The sequence below is a fragment of the Arvicanthis niloticus genome, chromosome 14, assembly GCF_011762505.2.
Source record: "Arvicanthis niloticus isolate mArvNil1 chromosome 14, mArvNil1.pat.X, whole genome shotgun sequence".
NCBI classification, from domain to species: Eukaryota; Metazoa; Chordata; class Mammalia; order Rodentia; family Muridae; genus Arvicanthis; species Arvicanthis niloticus.
In genome coordinates this window covers 1,248,954-1,274,416 of record NC_047671.1, presented here as the reverse complement: position 1 = coordinate 1,274,416, position 25,463 = coordinate 1,248,954, and the positions used below count along the sequence as shown (strand labels likewise).

General features: G+C 38.8%; 1 protein-coding gene across 5 annotated transcripts in view; it reads left to right on the top strand.

Moving 5' to 3' along the window:
- Positions 1–15,731, top strand: part of Rttn (rotatin) — a 164,236-nt gene extending 148,505 nt beyond the window's left edge. For 4 of the 5 annotated variants that reach the window (XM_076912332.1, XM_034518621.2, XM_076912334.1 and 1 more), the window contains 4 exons: positions 5,704–5,971; positions 13,200–13,303; positions 14,218–14,287; positions 15,309–15,731. In XM_076912332.1, coding sequence (XP_076768447.1) covers positions 5,704–5,971; positions 13,200–13,303; positions 14,218–14,287; positions 15,309–15,394 — 528 coding nt within the window. In that variant the 3' untranslated portion in view covers positions 15,395–15,731. Of the gene's footprint in view, positions 1–5,703; positions 5,972–7,696; positions 7,848–13,199; positions 13,304–14,217; positions 14,288–15,308 lie in introns of those variants that run through there. The other variant, XM_076912333.1, reaches the window with a different exon arrangement.
- The last annotated feature ends 9,732 nt before the right edge of the window (positions 15,732–25,463 follow it).

The window sequence follows — 25,463 nt, the reverse complement described above, 5'->3', positions numbered from 1 at the left end:
GATTATTTCAATATTTTTGTATCTTTTGAGGCCTGTTTTGTGACAAATTATATGGTCTGTTTTGGAGAAGGTACCATGAGGTGCTGAGAAAAAGATATATTCTTTTGATTTAGGATGAAATGTTCTATAGATATCCTTTAAATCCATTTGGTTCATAACTTCCATTAATTCTACTGTGTCTCTGTTTAGTTTCTGTTTCCATGATCTGTTTATTGCTGAGAGTGGGCTGTTGAAATCCCCCACTATTATTGTGTGAGGTGCAAAATGTGTGCTTTGAGTAAAGTTTCTTTTATGAATGTAGGTACCCTTGCATTTGGAGCATAGATATTCAGAATTGAGAGTTCATCTTGGTAGATTTTTCCTTTGATGAGTATGAAGTGTCCTTCCTTATCTTTCTTGATAACTTGTGGTTGAAAGTCAATTTTATTTGAAATTAGAATGGCTACTCCAGCTTGGTCCAGTTTCTTGGGACCGTTTGCTTGCAAAATTGTTTTCCAGCCTTTTACTCTAAGGTAGAGTCTGTCTTTGCCACTGAGGTGTGTTTCCTGTTTGCAGCAAAATTCTTGATCCTGTTTATGTATCCAGTCTGTTAGTCTATGTCTTTTTATTGGGGGATTGTGTCCATTTATGTTAAAGAGTTATTAAGGAAAAATGATTGTTTCTTCCTGTTATTTTAGTTATATGTTTGTGTAGCTATCTTCTTTGGGGTTTTTTGGAAGATTACTTTCTTGCTTTTTCTATGTTGTAGTTTCTCTCCTTGTGTTGGAGTTTTCCATCTTTTATCCTTTGTAGGGCTGTATTTGTGGAAAGATATTGTGGAAATTTGGTTTTGTTATGGAATATCTTGGTTTCTCCATCTATAGTGATTGAGAGTTTTGCTGGGTATAGTAGTCTGGGCTTGCATTTGTGTCTCTTAGGGTCTGTATGATATCACTCCAGGATCTTCTGGCTTTTATAGTCTCTGGTGAGAAGTCTGGTGTAATTCTTATAAGTTTGCCTTTTATGTCACTTGACCTTTTTCCCTTACTGCTTTTAGTATTTTTCTTTGTTTTGTATATTTGATGTTTTCATTATTATGTGATGAGAGGAATTTCTTTTCTGGGCTAATCTATTTGAAGTTCTGTAGGCTTCTTGTATGTTCATCAGGATCTCTTTCTTTAGGTTAGGAAAGTTTTCCTCTATAATTTTGTTGAAGATGTTTACTGGCCATTTAAGTTGGGAATCTTCACTCTCATCTATACCTATTATCCTTAGGTTTGGTCTTCTCATTGTGTCCTGGATTTCCTGGATGTTTTAGGTTAGGAGCTTTTTGCATTTAGCATTTTCTTTGACAGTTGTGTCACTGTTTTCCATGGTATCTTCTGCACATGAGATTCTCCCTTCTATCTCTTATAATCTGTTGGTGATGCTTTCATCTATGACTCCTGATTTCCTTCCTGGGTTTTCTATCTCCAGGGTAGTCTCCCTTTGAGATTTCTTTATTGTTTCTACTTCCATTTTTAGATCCTGGATGGTTTTGTTTAATTCTATCACCTGTTTGGTTGTGTTTTCTTGCAATTCCTTAAGGGACTTTTGTGTTTCCTCTTTAAGTGCTTCTACCTGATTACCTGTGTTCTCCTGTATTTCTTTAATGGAGTTGTTTATATCCTTATTAAAATCCTCTATCAGCCTCATGAGAAGTGATTTTAAATCTGAATCCTGCTTTTCTGGTGTGATGGGGGTGTCCAGAACTTGCTATGGTAGGAGAAGTGGCTTCTGATGATGCCAGGTAACTTTGGTTTTTGTTGCTTATATTCTTGTGCTTGCCTTTTGCCATCTGGTTAACTCTAGTGCTACCTGCACTCACTGTCTCTGACTAAAGACTGTCTTTTTAGATATCTTGCTTGTGTCAGAATTCCTCAAAGTCCAGATGTCTCTGTGATCCTGTGATCCTGTGATCCTGAGCTCCTGGGTGGACGAGCTCCTGGGACTCAGGCTTACTCTGGGATCCTGAAATCCTGCTGCTCTGAGTGCAGTGGTTCCTCAGCTGCTCTGAGTACAGTGGTTTCACCATTGCTCTAAGATGGTTTAGGATATCTTGTCTTCACAGGAGCAGACCTGCTAGGTGTCTGCCTCAGCCAAAAGGACCAAGGGAGTGGTGGAAGGGGAGTGGTGTTCTGAAGGGGCAGGGTTTGAGTGGGTGATGGGTCCAAAGTGCCCCAAGCTCTCAGTTGCAGTTCTGGGGCATAGGGTTGTGGGAGAGGGTTCTTAGCAGCTGCTCTAGGAAGGTATCTAAATGGAGCAGACCAGCCAGGTGTCTGCCCCAGCCAAAAGGCCTGGTTCTACACTGAAGAATATTGTGGGAGAAAACAAAGATGGCAGCAGCCGCCGGTATCCCCTTGAAACTCTAAGGAGTCTGAGAGACCCATGGAGGCTCTGAAGGGTGCTGCAGGGTTGAAAAAGGAGCCTGCAAAGCCTGGAGTAGCGCCAGAACAACAAAAAGAAAGAAAAAATTAAATGGTCAAGTCTATGGGATGGTGCTTTTAAAAAGTGGACTTATGAAACTGGAAAGAAAGATTGCCAGAGTTGCGTGGCAAAGAATGACAAATCTATACCCTTAGCATGTTGGCCAGCAGGCTGCAAGCACAAAAGATTATGCCTGAGAAGCCATGGGGTAATGTGAGATGACCTGGAGATCCCACTGAGTAGAGTTGGCTCTAGGCCTACCCAGCCTCCAGCATTGAGCTGAAACAGCTATAGACTGTGCTGCTTGCCCTGCTGGGAGACCAAAAGCACTGCAGCCTACAAGCACAACAACTGTCTCCAAGCACAGGATGCAGCACAGCTGAACTCCCAAAGAAACATGTTATTACTGAATATGTCTAACTGAGCCTGTCCCCACTGGCTGGGCCCCAGCAGGGAGCTGCCCTGCCTTGCCACAACACCTCCCTGACTCTGCAAGAGCAGAATATCCTGAGCGATGGTTTAGTATTTATGGTGCTTCAGAAACCAGAATCCTTGAACCAGAATGATTTGTTTCTATGAATATTTGTATGTAAAGCTGTTTGGGCATAAAAGTATACTGTGTGATACATTGCAGTCTCAGAGCAGTGAGTGCAGAGAGGGCTGCAGTGGATGGGGGACATATCATTGCTGAATAGGGTTGACAGGGTGGGGTGCAACAGCCTGGAGCTTGCACAGACTCAGTCCCTAAACATGCTGTCCAGCTGCACATTTACCCTGGTTCTGAGCAACAACAGCATGTCTGTGCTGAAGAATGGTCCATTTTCTGGATTAGACCTCCTCAAAAGACCTCTATGGGCTTCCATGTTGATATCTGTGTTGAAGCCCGAGGTCCATGTGGATGTTTATGATCTGGGCTGCCATTAGAGGGTGTGTGGGTCACCAAGATCTGTGCTACCAGTGGAAGCCAGATGGACATCTGTAGTCTGTGCTACTGCAGGAGGCCATATTAGTGTCTATGGTCCATTGCTGCCAGAAGCTACACTGATGTAAGTGGCCTGTGCTTTCACTTGAGGCCATATTTGTGTCTGTGGTCCCTGTTACCATCAAAGGCCATGCAGATGTTTGTGGTCTGTGTTGCCACCCGAAGATATGTTAATGGCCTTGGGCCATGCTGCCGATGGAGACTGTATTTGTGTCCATGGCTCAGGTTGCTGGAGAGGCCATGTTGATGGTCTTGGCCTGTGCTGCCACTGAGGGCTATGATGGTATCTGTGACCCATGCTGGTGCCAAGGGTCTTGTTGATGTCCATGCTCTGTATTGCCACTGGAGACCATGCTGAGATCCATGGCATATGGTGATGCTGGAGACCATGTAAATGTCTGTGGCCTGTCCTATTGCCAGAAACCATGTGGAAATCCTTGAACTACACTGACAGTAAAGAGCAAGGAAGCTACTTTTGCAGTGGTATCTATTGTGGACTCACAGTCGAGAAAGAGGTACATGGAAGGCTATGTGGCAACCCCTACCCCCACCTCACCCCACCCAATCTTCCTCAAAATAGAAACAGCCTATACAGAAAGCCATCAAAGAGAACTCTTAAAAACTGTGATAAGGATGCTGAAGTATAGCTCTCCACAATTGATAGCTTCTGGCAGAGAAGGACTCAGTTTTTTATAAGGGGCTGGCCACTGCGGTTTGACCATGTCCCAGTGAGTATATAGTCAGCACAAATTGGACCTTTTGTTCCTCTTTTTAGGTGGGGAGGAGGTCACAAGGGTTAGGATGCAGACCTGGGAGGTCTGGGAAGTAAATGTGATCAGGGTACATAATGTGAAATTCCCAAATAAAAAAATCTTACATTGTAGGAAAGAAAGAATGTTGTGATATATAATATGAATATAATCCATTTTCAGGGAACATAAATCAAGTCTGTTCTAATTAGGAAATTCTGGAGATGTGCGTTGCTGTGTTAAGTAATAATAAGCCTAGAGCCTTCCAGGTGTGCCTCTCCCTCACCACTGGCCGTGAGAAAATGCAGTAGCACTATTGTATAACTTTAAAATATCTCATATCTTCCTCCCCTGGTACATCTCTGCACACTCTAACCAGAGTATAAAATTGTTTTAAACCATCTTTAGAGCCCACAGTGAAAAAAAAGCCCATGGTATGCTATATTTTCAAGCACCAGGTACATGTTTTGCAACTCTTGTCAGCTCCGAGCTTCTAATATGGTGTATTATCTAGCTAAATGGGAAAGGTGAGGAACTGTTCAAAAAAAGCATCCTTTGTGCTGAGACTCAGAGAAGTTTTGAGAGGCGTGTAGCATTTGGTTTACAGCAGTTTTTTAGGAAAATACACCAGTATTTCAGTAGTCCATTCCATTATTATCCTCAAAGTTCTCTATGTAGACATGTTAAAGTTAATTACATAAATTAAATCCAACATCCTTATTTCTGCCCAGAACTCAAGAAATAAGCTAGTGTAGATTATCAATACAGAGTAAGAGTCATTCTGTACAGGGATAACATGCATTCGGTGCATCTACTTAATGATCATAGCTTCTATATAGTCACCCTAAGCCCCTGCTTGAGATTATTGGGTTATATTTTGTTTGCATGTGCTTGTATCTATTATCAGTTATTTTATTGGTGGTGGTTTGAGAAATTAGCTTTATTTGAAGATTAAAATGACTTCTGCAGTTCAAATAATAGAGTTTTCTCATCTCTAAGTTTAATAGAATAACATGTAGCCATAAAATTTTTTCTGTAATGATAAAACATAGAGTAAAATGAATGTAAAAGTGTGTTCATAAATTTATGAAGAAAACACCTGTAGCTATAATGATAAGAAACACCTTCACTCCTACCAGAGTTGTTAACTCCTGTGCAGGATGGATTTGAGTTTTGTTTCTTTCCTCCCACAGGATATCTTTAATGAGTAGCAAAATTGCTAGAAGGCAGATAAGAAAGGGAACTCAGGAGGCCATCTCTGAATTATCAACCCTAAATAATTGAGTTGACTATAGTTTATTTTATCCATCATCAGAAAAAAAATAGCAGGAATTAAAATTTAAGCACTGTTTTGTTCTTAACTTTATATTTATTAATACTTGGAAGTTGTGTAGACAAAATATTTGAAAGAAAGAGAAATTAAGATCTGGGAGAAGGATATCAAATGCTGTTTAATTGGTCACCAAGGGACTAGGCAAATAATGAAAAAGACCTAAAAAGAAAATACTATTCTGTGTTTACCCACAGAGCAACTTTCTACAGCAATTCCTGTCCCTGACATTGCCTAAAGGAGGAAATCAGTATCTCAGCACTGTGTCCATTCTGTGGTTGAAGTTGCTCCTGAATATGTCATTTGGAGAAGACGGACAGCAAATGATCCTGAGGCTGGACGGCTGCTTAGACTTACTCATAGAGATGAGCAAGTACAAGCACAAGAGCGGCCCTCACATGCCTCTGCTCATCTTCCATAACATTTGCTTCAGTCCTGCTAATAAGCCGAAAATCCTGGCTAATGGTAAGTAGTCACCTTGTGGACTCATTTCATACACATTCTGATGTGTAAACTGTTCTAATCAGATTAAAACACAAAATAGCTCTATAATTTCTCACCTGCTATATCCTTGGGAGTCAGGGACTCTGTAGGGGTTGGGATGTAGGTATTCAAGCATGGGCCTAGCCTCTGAGTGTTGATCAGCACCTGTCAGTCAGTGGACACACTGGGTGCAGGAGGTACCTGAGAAAGAGCAGCAGTGGGCAGGGGTACTCTCAATCTCACCTTCTACTCTCTGTCTCTTCTTGATCTACTGTTACTCTAGTTTCCCATCATTTCTTATCTGTCTTTGAGTAAATGAAAACTTTCTAGAACATATGTCTCAGTTGTAACTCCTGCTGCCCTTCACCCTGCCCTCCTGCCCTTCACCCTGCCCTCTATCCCTTCCATCCTGTACCAGTCCCCTCCCCAATCTGCCTTTCCCCTTAGTATGATCACTATCTGATATACAATGAATTTTTATGTGTATGGTTTTTTATTTATATGTCCTTTATATCAAGACATAAGCTATTTGGAATCAAGAGGTCTTGTGTGTGTGTGTGTGTGTGTGTGTGTGTGTGTGTGTGTAGCATCTAGAGCCATGTCTGTCACTAGTAAGCACTCCATAAAAACATTTAGTAATTGAGAGAAATCCTGACAGGCATAGTTGAAGACCACAACCAGATAGGGAAATAAGCTGTACAGGCTTCATTCTGAAATGTATAACTGGAGGCAAGAATTCAAAAGGAATTGGGGTAGGGGGAAGGAAGGAATGAAAGAAGGAAGGAATTGGAGTGATCTGTTACTGAAACCAAAACTACCATTGAGATAGGTGTGCATTCATGTGGAATTGTATAAGAGACACCCTATTGTGATATAGGAAAAAGAAGAAAAGAAAAAAAAAAAAAAAAAGAAGGAGGTGGACTCATCTTTCTGGTCCTGAATTGAATGTCCTTTTTACTTTACAGAGCTTCTCTGAAATTAAATTCTCTACTATAGTATACTTTGTTTTGATAAGAATGAGTTTATTAAAACAGAAAGTGCCTAGCCTCATTGCTAGTACATGGTAGATAGTTTAAGACATTGATCCTCTGTTCCTTTTATGTTTTACACTTTATTTTTCTCAGAGACTTTACCATTCCAAGTTTTCCAAGTGAATAGAAATGACACTGTGCACATGTTTTGTATGCATAAAGTAGTACTTCTGTTTTTCTGATAGCAGCTATAGAATTACTAAAAATGTTATGCAGAAATTGTTCAAGTTGAGCCATCTTCAAACTCACCTGAACTGACTGGATCTGTACCCAGTCTTCTGCCACTCCTCTGCTGACAGTGCTTCCTACCACTGGGAGATGAATATCAGTGCTTATCCTTTATTCCTCTTCCATTGCATCTGCTTTGGTCCTCACATCTGTACAATGAGGATACTAATAAGCCCCACTTCAGGTGATAAGATGCATACAGATCATCTGCTGACAGTCCTGGTTCGTGGGAGCAGCTCAATAGCATCTGCTATTGTTTATTCCCCATTCTCATAGTAAGTGGGTTTTTTTTTGTTTGTTTGTTTTGTTTTTTTTTAAGATCCCCTGCTTATACTGTTGAGTCAGGAAAAGGAAAGACTTTGGGGGAACTGAATCTTTCCACGTCTAGATCTCTGGGTTAGTATTATGGAATTCTGTATAATCAGCAATGTTTTCTTTCCCTCATCAGTATTAAGCAGATGGACACAGTTGGAGAGAACTCATTTCTCCAGCTCGATCTCTTGACCTCAGTGGGCTTTCTAGGCAGAGGTCAGATAAGAGCCAGCAGCTGTAAAAGCTCTATGTAGAGCTGTGAAGACCTGCCACAGGCTTTCCACATGGTGAGCTAAACAATAGACTTTGGAAGAGTCAGCTAAGTTACAGAACTTACTAAGGCAGGCTGCATGCCTCTAATCAGTAGCACCAGACATGTGGTATATATAGTTAGGATGGATTGTGCACTGGGTTTGACCTGGCTGCTAAAAGCTTACACAGCCCTCCCTGTTTTAGGTAATGTTCAGGGTGAATGTCTTTTGTAAAAACACACCAAATAAATGACATAAAAATTCACATCAAAGTGTTACAGGAGAGATAGTGGGAAACTTACAGGCCGATTTTGGTTGAAAGCTTTTGACCAGGTGGACAGCTCATTGCCTGAAAGAAATTTGCCAGTATTTGTCTAGAACATCAAAGAAAAGGAAGAAGTAATGACCTTCCGGTGAGACTCTTACTGTCTGTTCTTTGTACATGAAGCTGGAGCTTCAAAGACCCATTTTTGAAGGAGAAAAGTAGATCAGAGTAAAAATACTTCTCCAGTCTTCATCTGGATGAATAAAGAACAGAAAAAGAGAAGTGGGGATATAGAAGGGTCCCATGGACTGCCCCTTTCAGTATTTTCGTGCTGGGATACATGTTCTTGATGTGATCCTTGGTTGATTAATAGTGATCAGAAATCTTGTCAGAAGTAAATTTTCTCTTCTGGATGAAGGACAAGTTCATGCTGGGCCACAGGGAACTGCCACAAACAACTTTTCAGAACACTAACTTGAACAGTTAATCAAGAACACTGGAAATTTTAACAATCTGATTGTGCATTAGGCCTGACGATGAGTAAGAATCAGCAGAAGAACAGTAGAATTCTACTTACCTGCTTGCTTCCTGCTCCTAGCTTCCTCATATAGCCCAGGACCAACTGCCTAGAGGTCGCTCTGTCCACAGTGGGATAGGGCAAGCTCCATTTTTAATAATTAAGAAAATACCCTGCCTTATTCTCCCAAGAAAAGATCATATATAGAGGCAATCTGATAGAGGCAATCCTCAATTGAGGTTTCTTCTTCCCTGGTGTCTCAAGTTGACAACCAAGAATGGCCATCATGGACTGTCTTAACAAAGAGACTACAAACTGTAAAATTTCATCTTCTGTTTCTGTGGTTCAACTCTCTGTTTTTCTGTTTTCTTTCTTTCTTCATTTTCTATTCTATCTTTGAGAATTTCATACAATGTGTTTTGATCATTCATGTCCCCATCACCTCTCATGTCCTACCTACCCAAGTTCTCCCCCTCCCTACCCTGCCTTAAGTCCCTATCTGTGCTACCTGCATACTCTTCAGTGTGTGGTCTTCGTTAGATTGTGTTTCCTTTCCTATTTGTTTCCCATTTATCTCCTTCACTTGTCTTATTGTTATAGCTAAGACTCTCAGTAGTGTGCTGTACATGATGGGTGAGAATGGAAATCCTAGTCTTGTTCCTGATTGTAGTGGAAATGTTTTGAGTTTTGCTCTACTTGGGAAGATGTGGCTACACTCTACCCACCAGGGACTACACTCTTAAAGAAAACTGACTCTCATATCAGCTATTAGTGCCAATATTGTCTTGACTAGGGGTAAGAGGACTCCAAGCCCAACTCTTCTGTACATGATAGAATTTAGTCTGGTATGTGTGTATGTGCAGACTTTTTGCATGCTGTGACAACAGCTGTGGTCCACTTACCCTGTTGTGTCTGAAAAACAGTTTTCTTGTAGTTATCCCCTACTTCTGACTCTCACAACCGTTTTGCCCCTTCTTCCTCAATGATCCTTAGGCCTTGGGAAAAGTGATATAGTAAATATGTTCTATTTAGGGCTTAGTATTCTACAGTCTTATTTTCTTTATCTTCTATTTATCAGTCTTATTTATCTGTATTTTCTGTATTTCTGTGGTTGTCTGTTAATCACCATCTACTGTAAATGGAAATTTCTCAAATAAGGTTTGAGAAAGGCAGTAATATATGGATTCAATGAGAACTTCTTAGAAGTGAATTTAATACTACATCCATTTAGCAGAGTGTTAGTAGTAGGCTTTCCCCTAGGACCTAGCCGCAGGTTCTTGCAAGCAACGTATCTCAATACAAGAAAGCAATATAGAGCAAGCCTACAGTCATATTAAGAAGAAGCTTGTTTGATATGGGTTGTGTAAGGCACTAATCCAATCTATGACCAATTGATTCTCACAAAATACTTCTTTCTGTTGATTTCTTTTCTCAAACTTTAATATTCATAGTTAATGTGTAATTGTCATTCAGTCATGAGGTGAATTAGGGTGAATGATATTGCATCCTATTTTCTGTCCTGTAAATGTTAGCCTGATAGTACTATGCTTAAATTATTTGACACCCCATGCAGGATATGTTCATTTAACTGAATTAATCCTTCAGCCCTCTCACTAAACTAGCCTTGGTTAAAGCATTTCTTGAATTCTTGGTGTTTATGTTTCACTCTTATTGATTTCACTTTTAAGCCACTTACCGTATTTAAAACTCTTAGGTTTATAATCATTTATAGTTTCCTGTTATTGGTCCCTGTACTTTAATTAGAATTAATACTAACTTCTTGAATTTAAAATGCCTTGTGTGATTTTTTTTTGTATGCACATAATATTTCATGATAAAATATTGCCTTAAAATATTTACTCACTTGCTTTTCAGAGGGCTAACACATTATTTAGCCTATACGTGTGTTTTATTAAAAATAATAAGTGATAATTACTTGTTGAGGAAGTTAAGATATAAACTTATGTAAATCATAAGGATTGTTATCTGAATGTTTGGGATATAAAATTGCTTGATGATTCTCAGTTGGAACAAATGAAATTACCCTCATTTTATGTAGCCACCCACAATCCATATGCCAAATTACATTTGATTCCTATTATAGACTAATTTTGGATAGTCTATTTTATAGGAAAGCCAGGGGGAACTGGATAATGCACATGAGGTATTCAGGCCAAAGGGGGCCGTGTGGGCAGAACATGACTGCCCCTTACCTTCATACCTCCTTGTCATACCACCATACACATCTGAATTTACTTCATGGGACTTTCCTTTTCTTGGCAAAATTCCTTACAATACAATCACTTAAGTTTAGTTACTTTTCTGTTGCTATAATAGAATATCCTGACAGAAACCAAGTTAGAGAAGAAAAAGCTTCTTTTAGCATCTAATCTCAGGGATAAACTCTACCATGCTTAGAGAAAGCATGGCAACAGAAGTGTGAAGCTCTCCCGAGAGTCAGAAAAGTCAGTGTTTATGTTCTATCCCCACATAGGAAGCACGGGGGAGACAGGAAGTAGGGCTCAGCTATAAAACCTCAAAGCTTGCCTTCCTTAACATACTTCTCCAACCCATAAGGCTCCACTTCCCAAAGGCTCCACAACCTTCTTTAACAGTACTGCCAACTGGGGTCCAAGTGTGGAAATACTTGAGTCTGTGAGGGACATTTTTTTATTCAAACTACAATATGATTTTTAACAAAATGTTAAGTTGTCAAATTTTCATCCAGGTAGTATTTAATGATCCTCTATAATGTACTGGCACTGTGATTTGAATACATACCATTAATGAGACACACCCTCCTTTTGCTCTCTTTTAAGACAGGGCAGGTATTTATTTGGGTAAAAACCTGCTGGGCAGTCACAAGCTGAGGGAGTTAAGTGGAGTTAAAGGATATTAGCTCGCCACTATCCAGGTTCTGTAGTGGTGTGTCTGGCAGGAATCTAGGCTTTAGTTCTGGAAAACTAATTAGTAATTACTGTGCTTTCAGCAAATTATAACCAAAATGGAAGGACTTTTCAAATGGTGTGGTCATGGCAAATACTAACTTGTTTTTATAGGCAGGTAGAGAAGAGAGTGCAACGGTTCTTGTACTTGTACCTATGCCTGTTGGGCAATGTCAGCGTCCTCATCCCAGAGATCTTGGAGCAGTTTCTGGTATCAGAAAATAATGAAGGGCAATGTTGTGACAGCAGAGTCCTCTCTCTGTGGTCTCTTAGCCTGCTGCTATATCCTAGCTGTGAAATGTTCTCTCCTCAAGATATGACACCCTAAAATCATCTAAGAGATGAACATCAAGTCAGTCTAACTGTTTCTAGTTGCCTTTGGAAGCATAGATGGGTTTATAGTTTTCATTCTTGCTGACCTTCAGGAATTTGAGGGTATTCATGAGATCCAGATAGATAGACTGTTTCAGAATCCCCTGAGTATGGATCAGCTGTAATTGAGAGTAGATAAAATTAAGACAGCAGTTGCATACACACAAGGTCTGGACATTAATAGCATCACTACTAAGATTGTTATATATTCAACCCGTTTCTAGAGTGAAGATCCAGAGATTCAGTTTTAGAACTGTTGGCTAATGGAATGGTGGTGTGCAGTGTGGTCTTAGTGTGTTCTTATGGGCCTTGTGTAAAGGAGAAACTAGCAGGATTATCAAAAATATATAAGTTGTTGGGGTGTTTCTGATTAGGAAAAGCATGTGAGTCTTTGAATTTAATTACACCTGGAGTTGCTGTGATTATTTTCCACCTGGCACATCAGTGGCACAGATGTAATGCCTGACCCATTGTTTGTTTTATATCTTTATCAATCATTTAACTTTTATTATACTTTCCCACTGGCTGTTTAAGACCATGCAGGTGGTCAAAGTTGTTCTTTTTACTGTCAAGGCCAGTTGAGGGTCTGATTCTTTGAGATCAAATTTTTCCTTGAGCAGTGCTAGTTTAGTTAGATCCCTTGGGTGATTAACATGTAACTAGTTTGCTGAAACAAGCGTTTCACCTTAAATTTTTTTTTAAATTATACAAATGTGGAATTTAATGATATATGAAAATAATAAAAGTAAGTTTTAATATTGTTTGATGCATCTGACAATTGCCTTTAAAGTAGATGTAAAGTAACATTTACTTTAAATTGCCTTTAAAGTAGTAGTAAAGGAACATTTCTTATATATTAAAATGCCATCGAGTCAGATTTTCTTGTGATATAAAAATACAGAATTCCCATGCTGTATGTTTGTATAGTAGTGATTATGATTTTGTAACAATCTGTCTTGTGCATGAGAAAGAAAATAGGAGCTATAACAGAATTACTTAGTATAATATATTTAATTTTGAATTACTGATTCTCAATGAATAAACCTGTGTTGAACTTAGACCAGAAAATTTAGAGAGGATTGACATCCAGAACAACTGGACCTGGTGTGAAAACAGTTTGTTCTGAGATACCCTTCACGTGCCTCAAGTTATAGAAGTTACTGTTTGAAGATACTGTTTTTATTCTAATAGGACAGTTATTCTGTTTATTATCATGGAATCAGTCCAAGATAAGAATTCACTGAAGTGTGCGGAACTGAACTTTTCTTTTATGATGTGCTTGATTTTAGAAAAAGTTGTTACTCTTCTGGCTACCTGTTTAGAAAGTGAGAATCAAAATGCCCAGAGGATTGGAGCAGCTTCACTTTGGGCTCTAACTTATAATTACCAAAAGGTTAGTTTTTAAAATCATGGTGAAATGGAGGGAGGACATTTGGGGCAGTTAAATAATTAAGGCTCTAAGGATGCATCCAAGAATATCAGAGGAATACTAGCCAAAGATACAAATGAAGTCATAGACCCAAGTTCTCTTTGTTAATTCATAAGATTAACAATCTATCAGTTAATAGTCTTTTCATTGAATTATTTAACCAGGATTGGACTCATAAAGGTGCCTTTGTTAAGTGAATTTTCCTATTAATTTTAATTAAATTTGCCAGTTTACTGTAATTATAGTAAAATTATTTGTTTGTACAGATGTGCCCAGGAGAAATGCATCTTGATGGAAGGATGATTAGTAGTTTTATCTGTGCATTGGACATGCCTTTAGCTTGTACATATCATCACTTAATTTTTTGTAATTAGTGCCTTGAAGATCAGTCCCTATAAGATTGAAGCACATGGGCTGCCCAGAGTGAATGTGAGCAAAAGGATGGAGACTATGGCCACTCTTTCTCTGGCCTATGCTCTTCTTTTATTGCAAACATTTCATTGCTAAGTGAAGTAAGGCATATCTGGTGGTAACCCAGTAGCCAAATGATAGACAGTACTAAGGCACACGGACATCCTGAAGATGATATATGTGAGCTAGCCACCCATGCCTGTATAGCTTCTCTTCACCCTGGGCCAAGGAGCTGCCATCCTTCTCACATGGGTTAGGGGAGAAAGAATAAGAGTGAACAGAGGGGAAGCTTCAGAATGTACAGTGGGCTTGACACAATAGGCTGAACTGCAGTGTAACTGTTTATATTATGCTATTTTTACTCTTATCCTGTTCAAAGCTGTGTCTAATGATGGACAGTCAGTACTGCATTATCTTCATCCTTAATATTTGGGAATAAATCTAATAGATTGTTTCACCTTCTCCAGGCAAAAGCAACTTTGAAAAATCCATCAATAAAAAGAAAAGTAGATGAAGCATATTCCATAGCAAAGAGAAGTAAGTTTTAATTTAAAGAGATTACAATTAAATTTGAAAAGTAATAAATAAATATCCTTGTTGCTCAAATATTTGAACAGGCCATTGCAAAATGACAGTGTTGTGCATTGTTTTTGCTTAGTTAGATTTTGAGAAATATTATTGAAGTACTATCAGATGGGCCCATGCTTTTTTTTTTGGTAATATTTCTTGATGTAGTAAAATAATAAAATGTTCAGATAAATCAGTATTTAAAATATAAATATTTTAAATTGTGTCTATCTGTGATCTTTCTCCAAGTCAGGTTTTTTTTTTGTTGTTTGGTTTTTCTTGTTTATTTGTTTTTTGTTTTGTTTTGTTTTTTTGGCCAGCAGCAGCTGCTACTCTGCTATTGAGCATTCTTAGGTGATAAGAACTAGGCCCAATTAGAATTGACCTTGAAGACAAAAGTTTGATTGAACATTAGGAAGCTGAAGTCTTCGAGGCCCAGATCTGATTGCTCTGTAGTCAGGTTTCATTGTGATCTACATTCATAATTCAAGGGGTTTCTTTTTCAGAGCATGTCAGTTGTTTTAAGAGAGCCAGTTTTCAATGAGCATTATCCCCCAAACACTTTTATCTCAAGATAACAAAGTATGTCTTTCATGCACTGTGGTAGATCTGTTGTTTGTTAATGTTTGTTTCTAAAGAGGAAAGGCTTTGATTTGTTTCTAGATGTGGTCTTGCCTTTCTTGAGGAAATGGAGAATTTATGACTTTAGAGGGATGGTATATAAGAAACATCATGATATTCATTCTGGATTATAGCTAATGTATGTGAATTATAGAGATGGTTTTTTAAATGTGTTTTAGATAAATCACTGAAAAGAATGGAAATTTGTAACATTTTAATTTTATAAATGTAAAATGTTTTTATAATTCCAGTATATTAAGAGCATAAATAGCTTGCTAATAAATCTCTTTCATAGCTTCATGTAAGAGTGTCTATCCATATGTGTGGCATTTGTTTAATAAAGTGATATAACTCTTATTTCCTCTATCAGCTTTCTCAAACTCAGAAGAAGACCCTCTAAATTCCTACTACTTGAAATGCCTTGAAAATCTTGTACAACTGCTTAACTATTCCTGACCTATGAGATACTCTACTCCAAACCTGACCGACATCCACAGGAAATCTGGATCAGAGGCCAGTTTTGTATAGCAGCTGCTCCGGGAATGATGCTAACTCTGCAGTATCAGTGCCTACTTTCCCTGTGAGACAGCAGCCGCCACACTGAAAGGAGTAGAACTGGTGACTTCCCAGTCTGTTCGTTCCTGGCTGTCTTCCAGAAGTGAAGACTTGCTGACCCAAGATGCTGCAAAGACAGAATTCTGGCAGCATGAACATTTTCATACTTTTCTATGCAATATGTTTTGTAAAAATGTCTATTTAATAATTATTTAATAAATAATATTTTTAGAAACTACATTTTTTAAAGTGTATTTTATTCTTTGAGAATTTCATACATGTATGCAATGTAATTTGATCTATTTTTGTTCCCCACTCCTGAAGTTCTGCCTAGACCCTCCCCACACCTTATCCCCACCCTAACTTCATACCTTTTTTTTTTTTTTAAATAACCCATTAAATCTAATTAATGTCATTCATAAACACATCGATATGAAGTTAGGAGCATGGCCAATCTACCAAAGGCTATACCCCTAAATAAAGCTGATTCTAATGACCCTAGAAGCCATTGACTGTTAATAGACCAGTTCCTCAGCTAGTCATGGAAGATTGTGTCCTTAATCCCCCATCCATTCTAGACTATTGTCTGGATTGATTTTTCTGCAGATAACCACAGCTGCCATGAGTACAATGTTCCAGTCATGTCTAGAAGACACTGTTTTGTCCCAGTGTTTGCCAACCTATGACTCTTATAATTGTTCTAGCCCCTCTTCTAGGATGTTCTCTGAGACTTTTCGGAAGAGGATATCTGTCTGTGGCTTGGCACTTCACCGACACCTATTCTCTACACTTGACCTTTTGTTTCTCTGTATTTTTCACCATCCACTGCACAGAGATGTTTCTCTGATAAATTGGGATAAATTTTAATCCCAATATGGTGTTTCCACCCTGCCTTTGATCATTCAGTTTCCAGATAAAAGACACGCAACTTTTATTATTTACAATAATCTTTAAACAGCACAAAAGCTGAGCAGAAATCTGTCCTCCATGCTATTATGTCTTTATCCCAGCTAATAATCCCATTATATAATTTGCCATGTTTTGTATGGGCTGCTCTTAAGTCCAATTAGCCAACCTACAAGGCCATTATTTAATGACTCAGCTAACCAATGGCAGCTTCTTCCTCCATTACTGTGCTTTCCCTCTCCCTCAGGATTCCCTGATCTCCAGCCAAGGAATCCTAAACCCCTCCTGTATCTCTTCTGCCCAGATATTGGCACTTTTATTTACTAATCAGAAATAATTTGGAGGCAAGGTCACCTAGTGTCATTTGGATCTACTTTCGAACTCTCATCTTTGGGGCAACCAGGTATTGAAGAACCAGTATTAGATTTAGAATACAAGCAGCATCAGGCCAACCCATACCTACTTGATATTATCAGTATCTTCTTTAGCTGGTCATTAGTGTAGTTCATTAGGTTTAAAGTACATGAGATTTCTGATTACTTTTCTACTACAGGAGCAAGCATTGAATATGGTTGCAGACTCTTACCAGCTAGGGACAAAAAGAAGAAATTTGTCTTGGTTTCTTTTCTCCACCCCCCATAACCCTCCGCATGGAATCTGGTTCTGTCCATATCAATCCTGACTTTTATCCTTGTATATTATCCAGAGAATATATGAGGCTGAAGTGCACTTGTGTAAATATGCATGGTTTTAGAGCTTCCTTGTACAATGTTTAATGTCATTAACTTTTTTCTATGTGATTTAAAAATAATTTATAGTTTTCATCTTTCCAAGTTTAGAAAGGCTGTATGTATAATAATGAATTTAAGCATATACTAGTGGCTGCATAAATCCTAGACTAGTGCTGTAGAACACTAAAACCATTTTAGTTAATTAATTAATTAATTTAGTTAATTTAGTTAATTTATTTACTTAGAGGCCTGGACTGGTCATAAATTCATAGTCCTCTTGCCTCAGGTTCCTGAATGCTCTGTTTTAGATAGTATCACCAAACCTAGCTGGTATGACTCCTAATTGAGATGAAATTTAGTGGATTTTAAATATATACTTTAACATTTTCTCTTTTACGTTGTATACACATGCATGTACACTACAACACTCATGTGGATATCAAAGGACAATTTAAAGCAGTAGTTTCTCTGTAAGTTAGAAATTCTGTAACCTAGAATTCTCTGAAATCTGAAGTTATTTAAATAATTGAGCCAGAAGTATCATTACAAGATAAATGTCAAATATCAAAACAAATTTGTGATATGTGAGAATTATTAGATATATTCAACAGAATTTAAAATGCTCTAAAACCTTAACCTTTTTTAGCAAAGTCACTCAAAAGCTTTCTATTTTCAAATTAGGGATGTTCAACTTGGAAAGTCTTTGTAATTATTAGAAAAAACACCACTACCAAAAACATCTTTTGGGATAACAGAGCCTCATCATGTGCAGAGCAATTGTTTGGGAGCTTTATACTGCTTAAAGTTAGGAGACAAAATTGTGTCAAACAGAAATACCAACTGTACACTCAGATAGCTACCTATATATAATTATAATCTTATTTTCTAAAATATTTCCATATGTTTTCTAATTATATTTTGTATAATAAGAAAAAAACACATCAAATGATCTCAGCAAATCATTCCAATCAATAATTCATGGATGACTATTACATATTTTATGTACTTCTTATTCATTCGTTATTAAGACAAAGCCTTGCTAAATTCCTAGTATCAAACTTGCAGTTTTCCTGCCTTCTGAGTAACTGGTATCATATGTGTGTGACATTTATACCAGAAGGACAACCACAAATTACTGTCAAATATTTAAATAATAAGTTTATACTGTGTTAGAATTATTGAGTAAAGGTCCAAAAAGTCTAGGAAACTCAGAAGTTTTCTTAGTATGTTAATTTGAAATTATAAGAATGCTATTGTACTAGTAACTTTTCCTTTGTTGTGACAGATACCTGGATAAAAGTAACTTAATGAAGGGTTTATGTTGGTTCATGTTTCAAAGGTCCATTGTATGGGGCAAATTTAGAAAACAGTGCCCGATCCAGCTTGTTCCTGGGCAGCCACCATGTTCCTACTGCTCCTCGGCTCTGACCGGGGCTCCAGCTAGCTAGATTCTCAGGCCCTGGCACCCACAAGACACCAGCATGGGGGATAGCTCTGCCAATCCACCACACTGCATCCACAAAGCTTGGATGAACCCCAGACAACATCTGCCATCCTCACAGTACCCGGTAGAAAGGTAGACATGAGACTCTTAAAGTTTAATGATTATCTAAAGGATTTATATATTTAGAAATGCTCAATCAACAAGATGCCCACACAGATAGAGTTGTTACCCAATATCTAACCTTTTGATAGAAGTTGCTACCTAGGACAGCTTTCGACCCATCTGTAGTTTTCCATGGCTAATAGCCTCCTTCTACTCCTCCCCTGCCTTTCATTCTCCTCTCCTCTTCCTCTTTTCCTCCCCTCCTCCTCCTCTCTTCTTCTCCCAGCTCCTCTTCTACTGCCTAATCACTGAGTTCCACTACAAATACAATGTAGCAGAATAAGTGTCCTGCTACAGTCCATAAGACATGGTGGCAGGAGCCTGTGGCAGCTGGCCACATTGTAACTACTGTTACCAAGCAGAATGAGATGGATGCTGCTGCTCAGATATTTACTTAGATTTTATTCCATCCAGGACCCCAGCCCATAGGGTGATAGGTTTTCCCTCCTCAAATAGCTAAGCCTGGATTCCCTCATGAATTAACATGAATATAAAACACCCAGTGTTTTATTCTCATGTTAATTCTAAATCCTGTCAAGATGACAAACAAGCTGAAACATAACACAAACAATTCTAAAAACAGGAATCTTGAGGAATTTTTCTCTCTTTTACCCTGACATATATTTCCTATCATTTTTTTTTTCTTTAAAGTGTTTCTTTGTGGTGAGTAAGATGGATTTGGTATAACTTCCATTTAAGGAAGTTATTCATATGCCCCCAAACATATAAGCTTTTACTATTTAATCAATCTTCCTAAAAAAGCAACACAAAACATTGTTATCTTTATATTAAAGACTGTCTTAATTACTTTTCTATCAACTATGAAAAGATACCATGACCATGACAACTTAGAAAAGAAAGCATTTAATTGGAGACTTGCTTACAATTTCAGAAGCTGAGTTCTATGCCATTATTGTAGGTAGCACAGGAGCATCATTGGAGCAGTGCCTGAGAGCCATCTCATCTGCAAGTAGGAGGTTGGGGAGGGGCTAGAGGGGAGGGGAGACTGACTCTGAGACTGGACCTGAGCTGGGCTTTTCAAACCTCAAAGCCCACACCTAGGGACATACCTCCAACGAAGCCATACCTTCTAATCCTTCCACCAACCATCTTGGGAGCATTCACTCAAATATATGAGCTTATTCTCATTCAAATGAACACAGAGATGAATAAATGAAGGCTCAAGACTGATAATTTGCCCACTGTTGGTGAATGGGTAAGAATGGAGCCCAAGATACCTACCAGTACCCTTAAGTTCTGTTTTGTTTCTTAACCTCCAAGCTGCACAACGGCTCTGCCTCTACCTACCACTTCTGCCAGTAAAAAGGATTTGTGCCACTGCTTTTCTGTAGAAAAAAAAAAATGCCGTCTTCAAGAAAATTATCTTTTTCTTTGTGATCCATTGATTGACTTTTCCACAAACCTTAGCATGCTATGCCTTGTTTCTTTGGAATTCAGGGAGAACTGTGACTTTCTCCCCTAGGAGTTCTACTAGTTAAGCTGTGATGGGCAGTTACTGGAGAAGGCTCATGTTCAAAGTCCTGGGATGGATGCTGTGTGTTAAGCAAATATTGAGAACCTGTCTTGAATGACACTGTACATAGACAATGAGTATACATAATGGTGTCAGGGGCCATCTAGGAAAGGCTAAGGCTAGCAGGTGGCCTTCCTGGAGGTGGCCCACTTTTTTGCATGGCCTAAGATGGGTGAGTTCTGAGAGGGAAGTCCCTGAGCAACTCTATCTAAGATTGGCTTCTTGCAGTGATTTCCTTTCACTCTTGCATAGCCTAAGGAGTCTTGAGCATTAGCCCACTTTATTGAGCAGATTTCCTACAGATCAACATAAAGACGAACTTTCATAAATAAATGCTGTTTAGATTAATTACTGACTTTATAGAGTTCCTGATTTGATTCAAATAATTTTAGGAACAAAGCTTTAGTAGATTGTTGTTCCGCGCACCTCCCGTGTCCCCTTTTGCCCATGGAAGAGAGACACGAGAGGCAGAATTCGGGTGGTTACCACAGTGAGGCTTTAATATTGTATCAGCAGAAGTGAAGACCACCAAAGGGCCGAAACACAGGAAGAGGCACAGCTTAAATACACTCTAGAGTGACATATTCACTTCTGATTGGCTGTTCACTCATCACCCAATATTACACCTCGGGATTGGCCAGTGACTTTGGCGTGCCTTTTGCCTTTGCACCTACTCAGTTAATTGTTTACTAGTGGGGAGGACACGATATCCGTGCCATCTTGGAATGGCGGATGTATCACCGCTAACCACCGCTAACTGCGGCTTCCTACAGATTGTTTTAGTTATTTTGCTGGAAAGATGTAATAATCAAGAATAGAATGTGCTCACTAATAAGGAATACAATGAGCCTTCATATTACACTAAAAGGAAAGACAGGCTTGGAACAAATTTGTGTTCCAAGGGTTCAAGGATGAAGCCACAGGTGTGCACTGATAAGGCAAGGTCATGTAAATACTGTTGCTTTGAATGTATAAATGAGCATATAGAGTGAAATACTGCTTTGAACTTAATATCAACATCCTTTTGTAACTCCCATTTTGTATAACAATTTATTAGGTAATTTTCTACGAACTCATGTCTATAAAATAGACTGAGAAAAAAATAAAGATGATGGTTTGACTTGGGGATCTGTGCACCATTCATCAATCCACCCACCCACCCACCCACCCATCCATTCATCCATCCATCCATCCATCCATCCATCCATCCATCCATCCAAATGTAGTGATGCAACCATTTTCCACTTCACTCAGTGTGTGTGTGTGTGTGTGTGTGTCACACGCACTGAGTGTGTCATATACACTAAGTGAAGTGGAAAATGGTTCCTTTCCTTTTTCAGAGGGTTCAAAAAGAGTTAACCAACCTGGCCAGTGAAAGGCTTCTGGCTGTCTAGCTGGAGAAGAGAGGCTTCTAGCAATAAATCCTTTTGCTTAATTCCCCCACTGCTAAACAGCATGTATTAATCACCAGATAGTAGTCCTTATTTAAGCACAAGTAAGAAAGAGTTACATTTTCAGTACAAAACAATAAGTTAAGTTTCCAGCACTTGATGAAGCACAAAACAATGATAGTTAATAAAGAGTTAAGTTTTCAGCGCATTTATGAAGCATAGAACAGCAATAGAGAGTATATAAAGGTATAGCATTTAATAAAGCACAGGGGTGTTTAAATAAGTTAAAAGTAAAGCAGAGAGATAAAGAGAAAAGAAGCCAGCAAATCTCAGCCACAGAATAAGCAAGAGCGTGTTAAGTCTCTAGAAACCATCAGCTAATAGTATCCAGTGGTTAGAGAAAGTTACAAGGCCAGAGATCATCAGTCTTTACACCTTGATCTGATGCCGTGTCCCACCTCAGCTTGTTACCTTAAGTCCAGACAGGTCCCGGGAACTTGGTACATTTAGCTCTCTACACATCATGTGATGAAACTCTACTTTAAAAAAATTAACTAATAAAAGTGGAAAATTGAAAAAAAAAACCCAAATCATTACCTTATAAGTCAAAAATCTGAGCTTAAAAAACATGACTTGCTGTAATCCAATGGGCTAGGGAAATGAATGGCACTAGTGCTGCGTCTGCGAATTAAGGAAACAATGAACTGAGACTTATTCTTTGTAGGTTCATACTTAGGAACTTCCTTACACAACCTAAGCAGTAGGTCTGGTGGGGCTGCATGAGAATCTGCAGGCGTGAAGTTCACATTGTAGAAGACTTCGAGGACCACAGGAATCCTGAGCCCTGGCAGCAGTATACACAAGGAGCTCAGTGTGATCAGTGTACACAAGGAGCTCAGTGTGAACAGTATACACAAGGGGCTCAGTGTGATCAGTGTACACAAGGAGCTCAGTGTGAACAGTATACACAAGGAGATCAGTGTGAACAGTGTACACAAGGAGCTCAGTGTGAACAGTATACACAAGGAGCTCAGTGTGATCAGTGTACACAAGGAGATCAGTGTGAACAGTATACACAAGGGGCTCAGTGTGATCAGTGTACACAAGGAGCTCAGTGTGATCAGTGTACACAAGGAGATCAGTGTGAACAGTATACACAAGGAGATCAGTGTGAACAGTGTACACAAGGAGCTCAGTGTGAATAGTATACACAAGGAGATCAGTGTGAACAGTGTACACAAGGAGATCAGTGTGAACAGTGTACACAAGGAGCTCAGTGTGAACAGTGTACATAAGGAGATCAGTGTGAACAGTGTACACAAGGAGCTCAGTGTGAACAGTATACACAAGGAGATCAGTGTGATCAGTGTACACAAGGAGATCAGTGTGAACAGTGTACACAAGGGGCTCAGTGTGATCAGTGTACACAAGGGGCTCAGTGTGATCAGTATACACAAGGAGCTCAGTGTGATCAGTGTACACAAGGGGCTCAGTGTGATCAGTGTACACAAGGAGATCAGTGTGAACAGTATACACAAGGAGATCAGTGTGATCAGTATACACAAGGAGATCAGTGTGATCAGTGTACACAAGGGGCTCAGTGTGATCAGTGTACACAAGGGGCTCAGTGTGATCAGTGTACACAAGGAGATCAGTGTGATCAGTGTACACAAGGAGCTCAGTGTGATCAGTATACACAAGGGGCTCAGTGTGATCAGTGTACACAAGGAGATCAGTGTGATCAGTATGCACAAGGGGCTCAGTGTAATCAGTGTACACAAGGAGATCAGTGTGATCAGTATGCACAAGGAGATCAGTGTGATCAGTGTAAACTCTACTTCTCTGGAAGAGCATCTAGTGCTCATAACTGCTGAGCCATCATCTCTCCAGCACCTATATTGGTTGTTTTGTTATGTTTTGGTTTTGTTTTACCATTTGTTTCTAGGTATTCTTCCATTTTTGACTATAACACCCAGTAATAATATGTTATTCCTTGTTAGCAACTCCTTGTAAAGCATTTAACTTGGTTCTTATACAAACAATTATTTGGTTTCTGTGTTTGCCATTAATATTTTACTTAATTTTAAAACTGCAATAGCAACTATATATATGGCAAACGACTCAAAAAAACATAAAACTTTCTCATAATGAGAGTCAGAAGGCTTCACTAGAGGGTAGCTTACCAGCTCATTCCCAAACTGTACTCATGTGTGCCTTTCTTGGCTACGTGTTTTACTGGAAGAAATTTCTGCAGGCTCAGCAAGTCTCTCCCATGTGTCAGTTAGAAACACAACCCTTATCACATTCCCAAGCTTCTTCAAACTTTAAGGGTTTTTGTTTGTTTGTTTTGGGGGGTTTTGTTTGTTTGTTGCCTTTTTTAAATGAGTTACTCCTTGCTTGGCCCCCTATTATTGGAACAAACCTTTTATCTCACTGCCCTTTTCAGATTCTCTGACCTCTGTAGTTTAATTCAGCTTCTCTCCCACAGTGTTCTTCCATCTACATCCACCCTCCACTACTTTTTATAAAAACCCAAGTGAAATGTCACCTTTCCTAGGAAGCTGTCTCAGATTCTCAGCTGAGAGAACGTTCTCCACTCTGGGTTTACACAACTACTTCAAGATTTTTTTTTTTTAAGTTTTAGATCACTTAGCTCTTTTGCCAATGTGCTGTGCTGATTTGCATATAGTCACTGCTCCCACTAACTTCATCAGGTCTGACCTGTGATAAACATGGAAGGAGGTGCTTCTTGTGACACCAGGACAGAGCAGATACAAGGAGTGTATCTCAGTGAATGAGTATGGAAAACATAGTAAAACTAATCACAACCCAGAGAAATCTGTAAGTGTTAATTGAAATAAATTTTTAGAATTTTTAAATTCTGTAAAGAAAACAATGAAGTCTTGCTGTTCACAGTGTGAAAATACAGGCAACACTGTCAAGAAAGTGGCCGCCATGCTGCAAGGATCCCTTGTATTACTAAGAATCATAGTAGGGATACCCTGTGTGGGAGCTGGTGGCAGTGTCAGCTTTTGGAAAATAAAACAGCAAATTCTGAACATTACAAAAACTGCAAATAGCGCAGGGCATCATCCAGTGTGTCGCTTAGACTGAATCAGATCACTATCCTTCCAGCCTCTCACTTCAGTGTTCACACATGGCAGCAAAACTCTCACAGAGCCTGCACATGAACAAGATGCATGTGACAGAACTAGAAAGTAGTGTTAAAGGCTGAAGGAATATTTATTAGTTCAACTTAATAAAAACCAATAGCAATGCACATTGTTTCTGATACCCTACAGTGGGGAATAGCATCTATAATTGCATTACTTTAAAACTCTCAAGCTTATTTCTCAGCAGCAACTGATAACACACAGCTCCAGCTGGAAGAAGGAAGATACTGAGACTTTTATACTCAATTTGAGTTTGAACCCAGAGGGAAAGCTCTGACTATATAGTCTAACTCAAAACTGGCAGGTCCAACAAAATGACATTGGCTGTTTATTATTTAATGACTTGAAATTTCAGGGGCTGGTGAGGAATAAGATTCTAAACTACCAGGACTGTTGATAACTCCTTTAAAAATCATTCAAAAAATTATTAATCCTTATGAGAAACAGGCACAAATTAAGAACCAGAACATTTCTTTGGGTAGAGCAGACTTGTCTTCTGGGAAAGACAAATTCAAATGTGTATATCTGAGGACCTTACAGATTCCAAACCAATTTTATTAGCTTCTTATCAAGAAAAACATCCCCGAACTCCTATGTTGATGCCCTTTTAAACTATATATATAATTTTA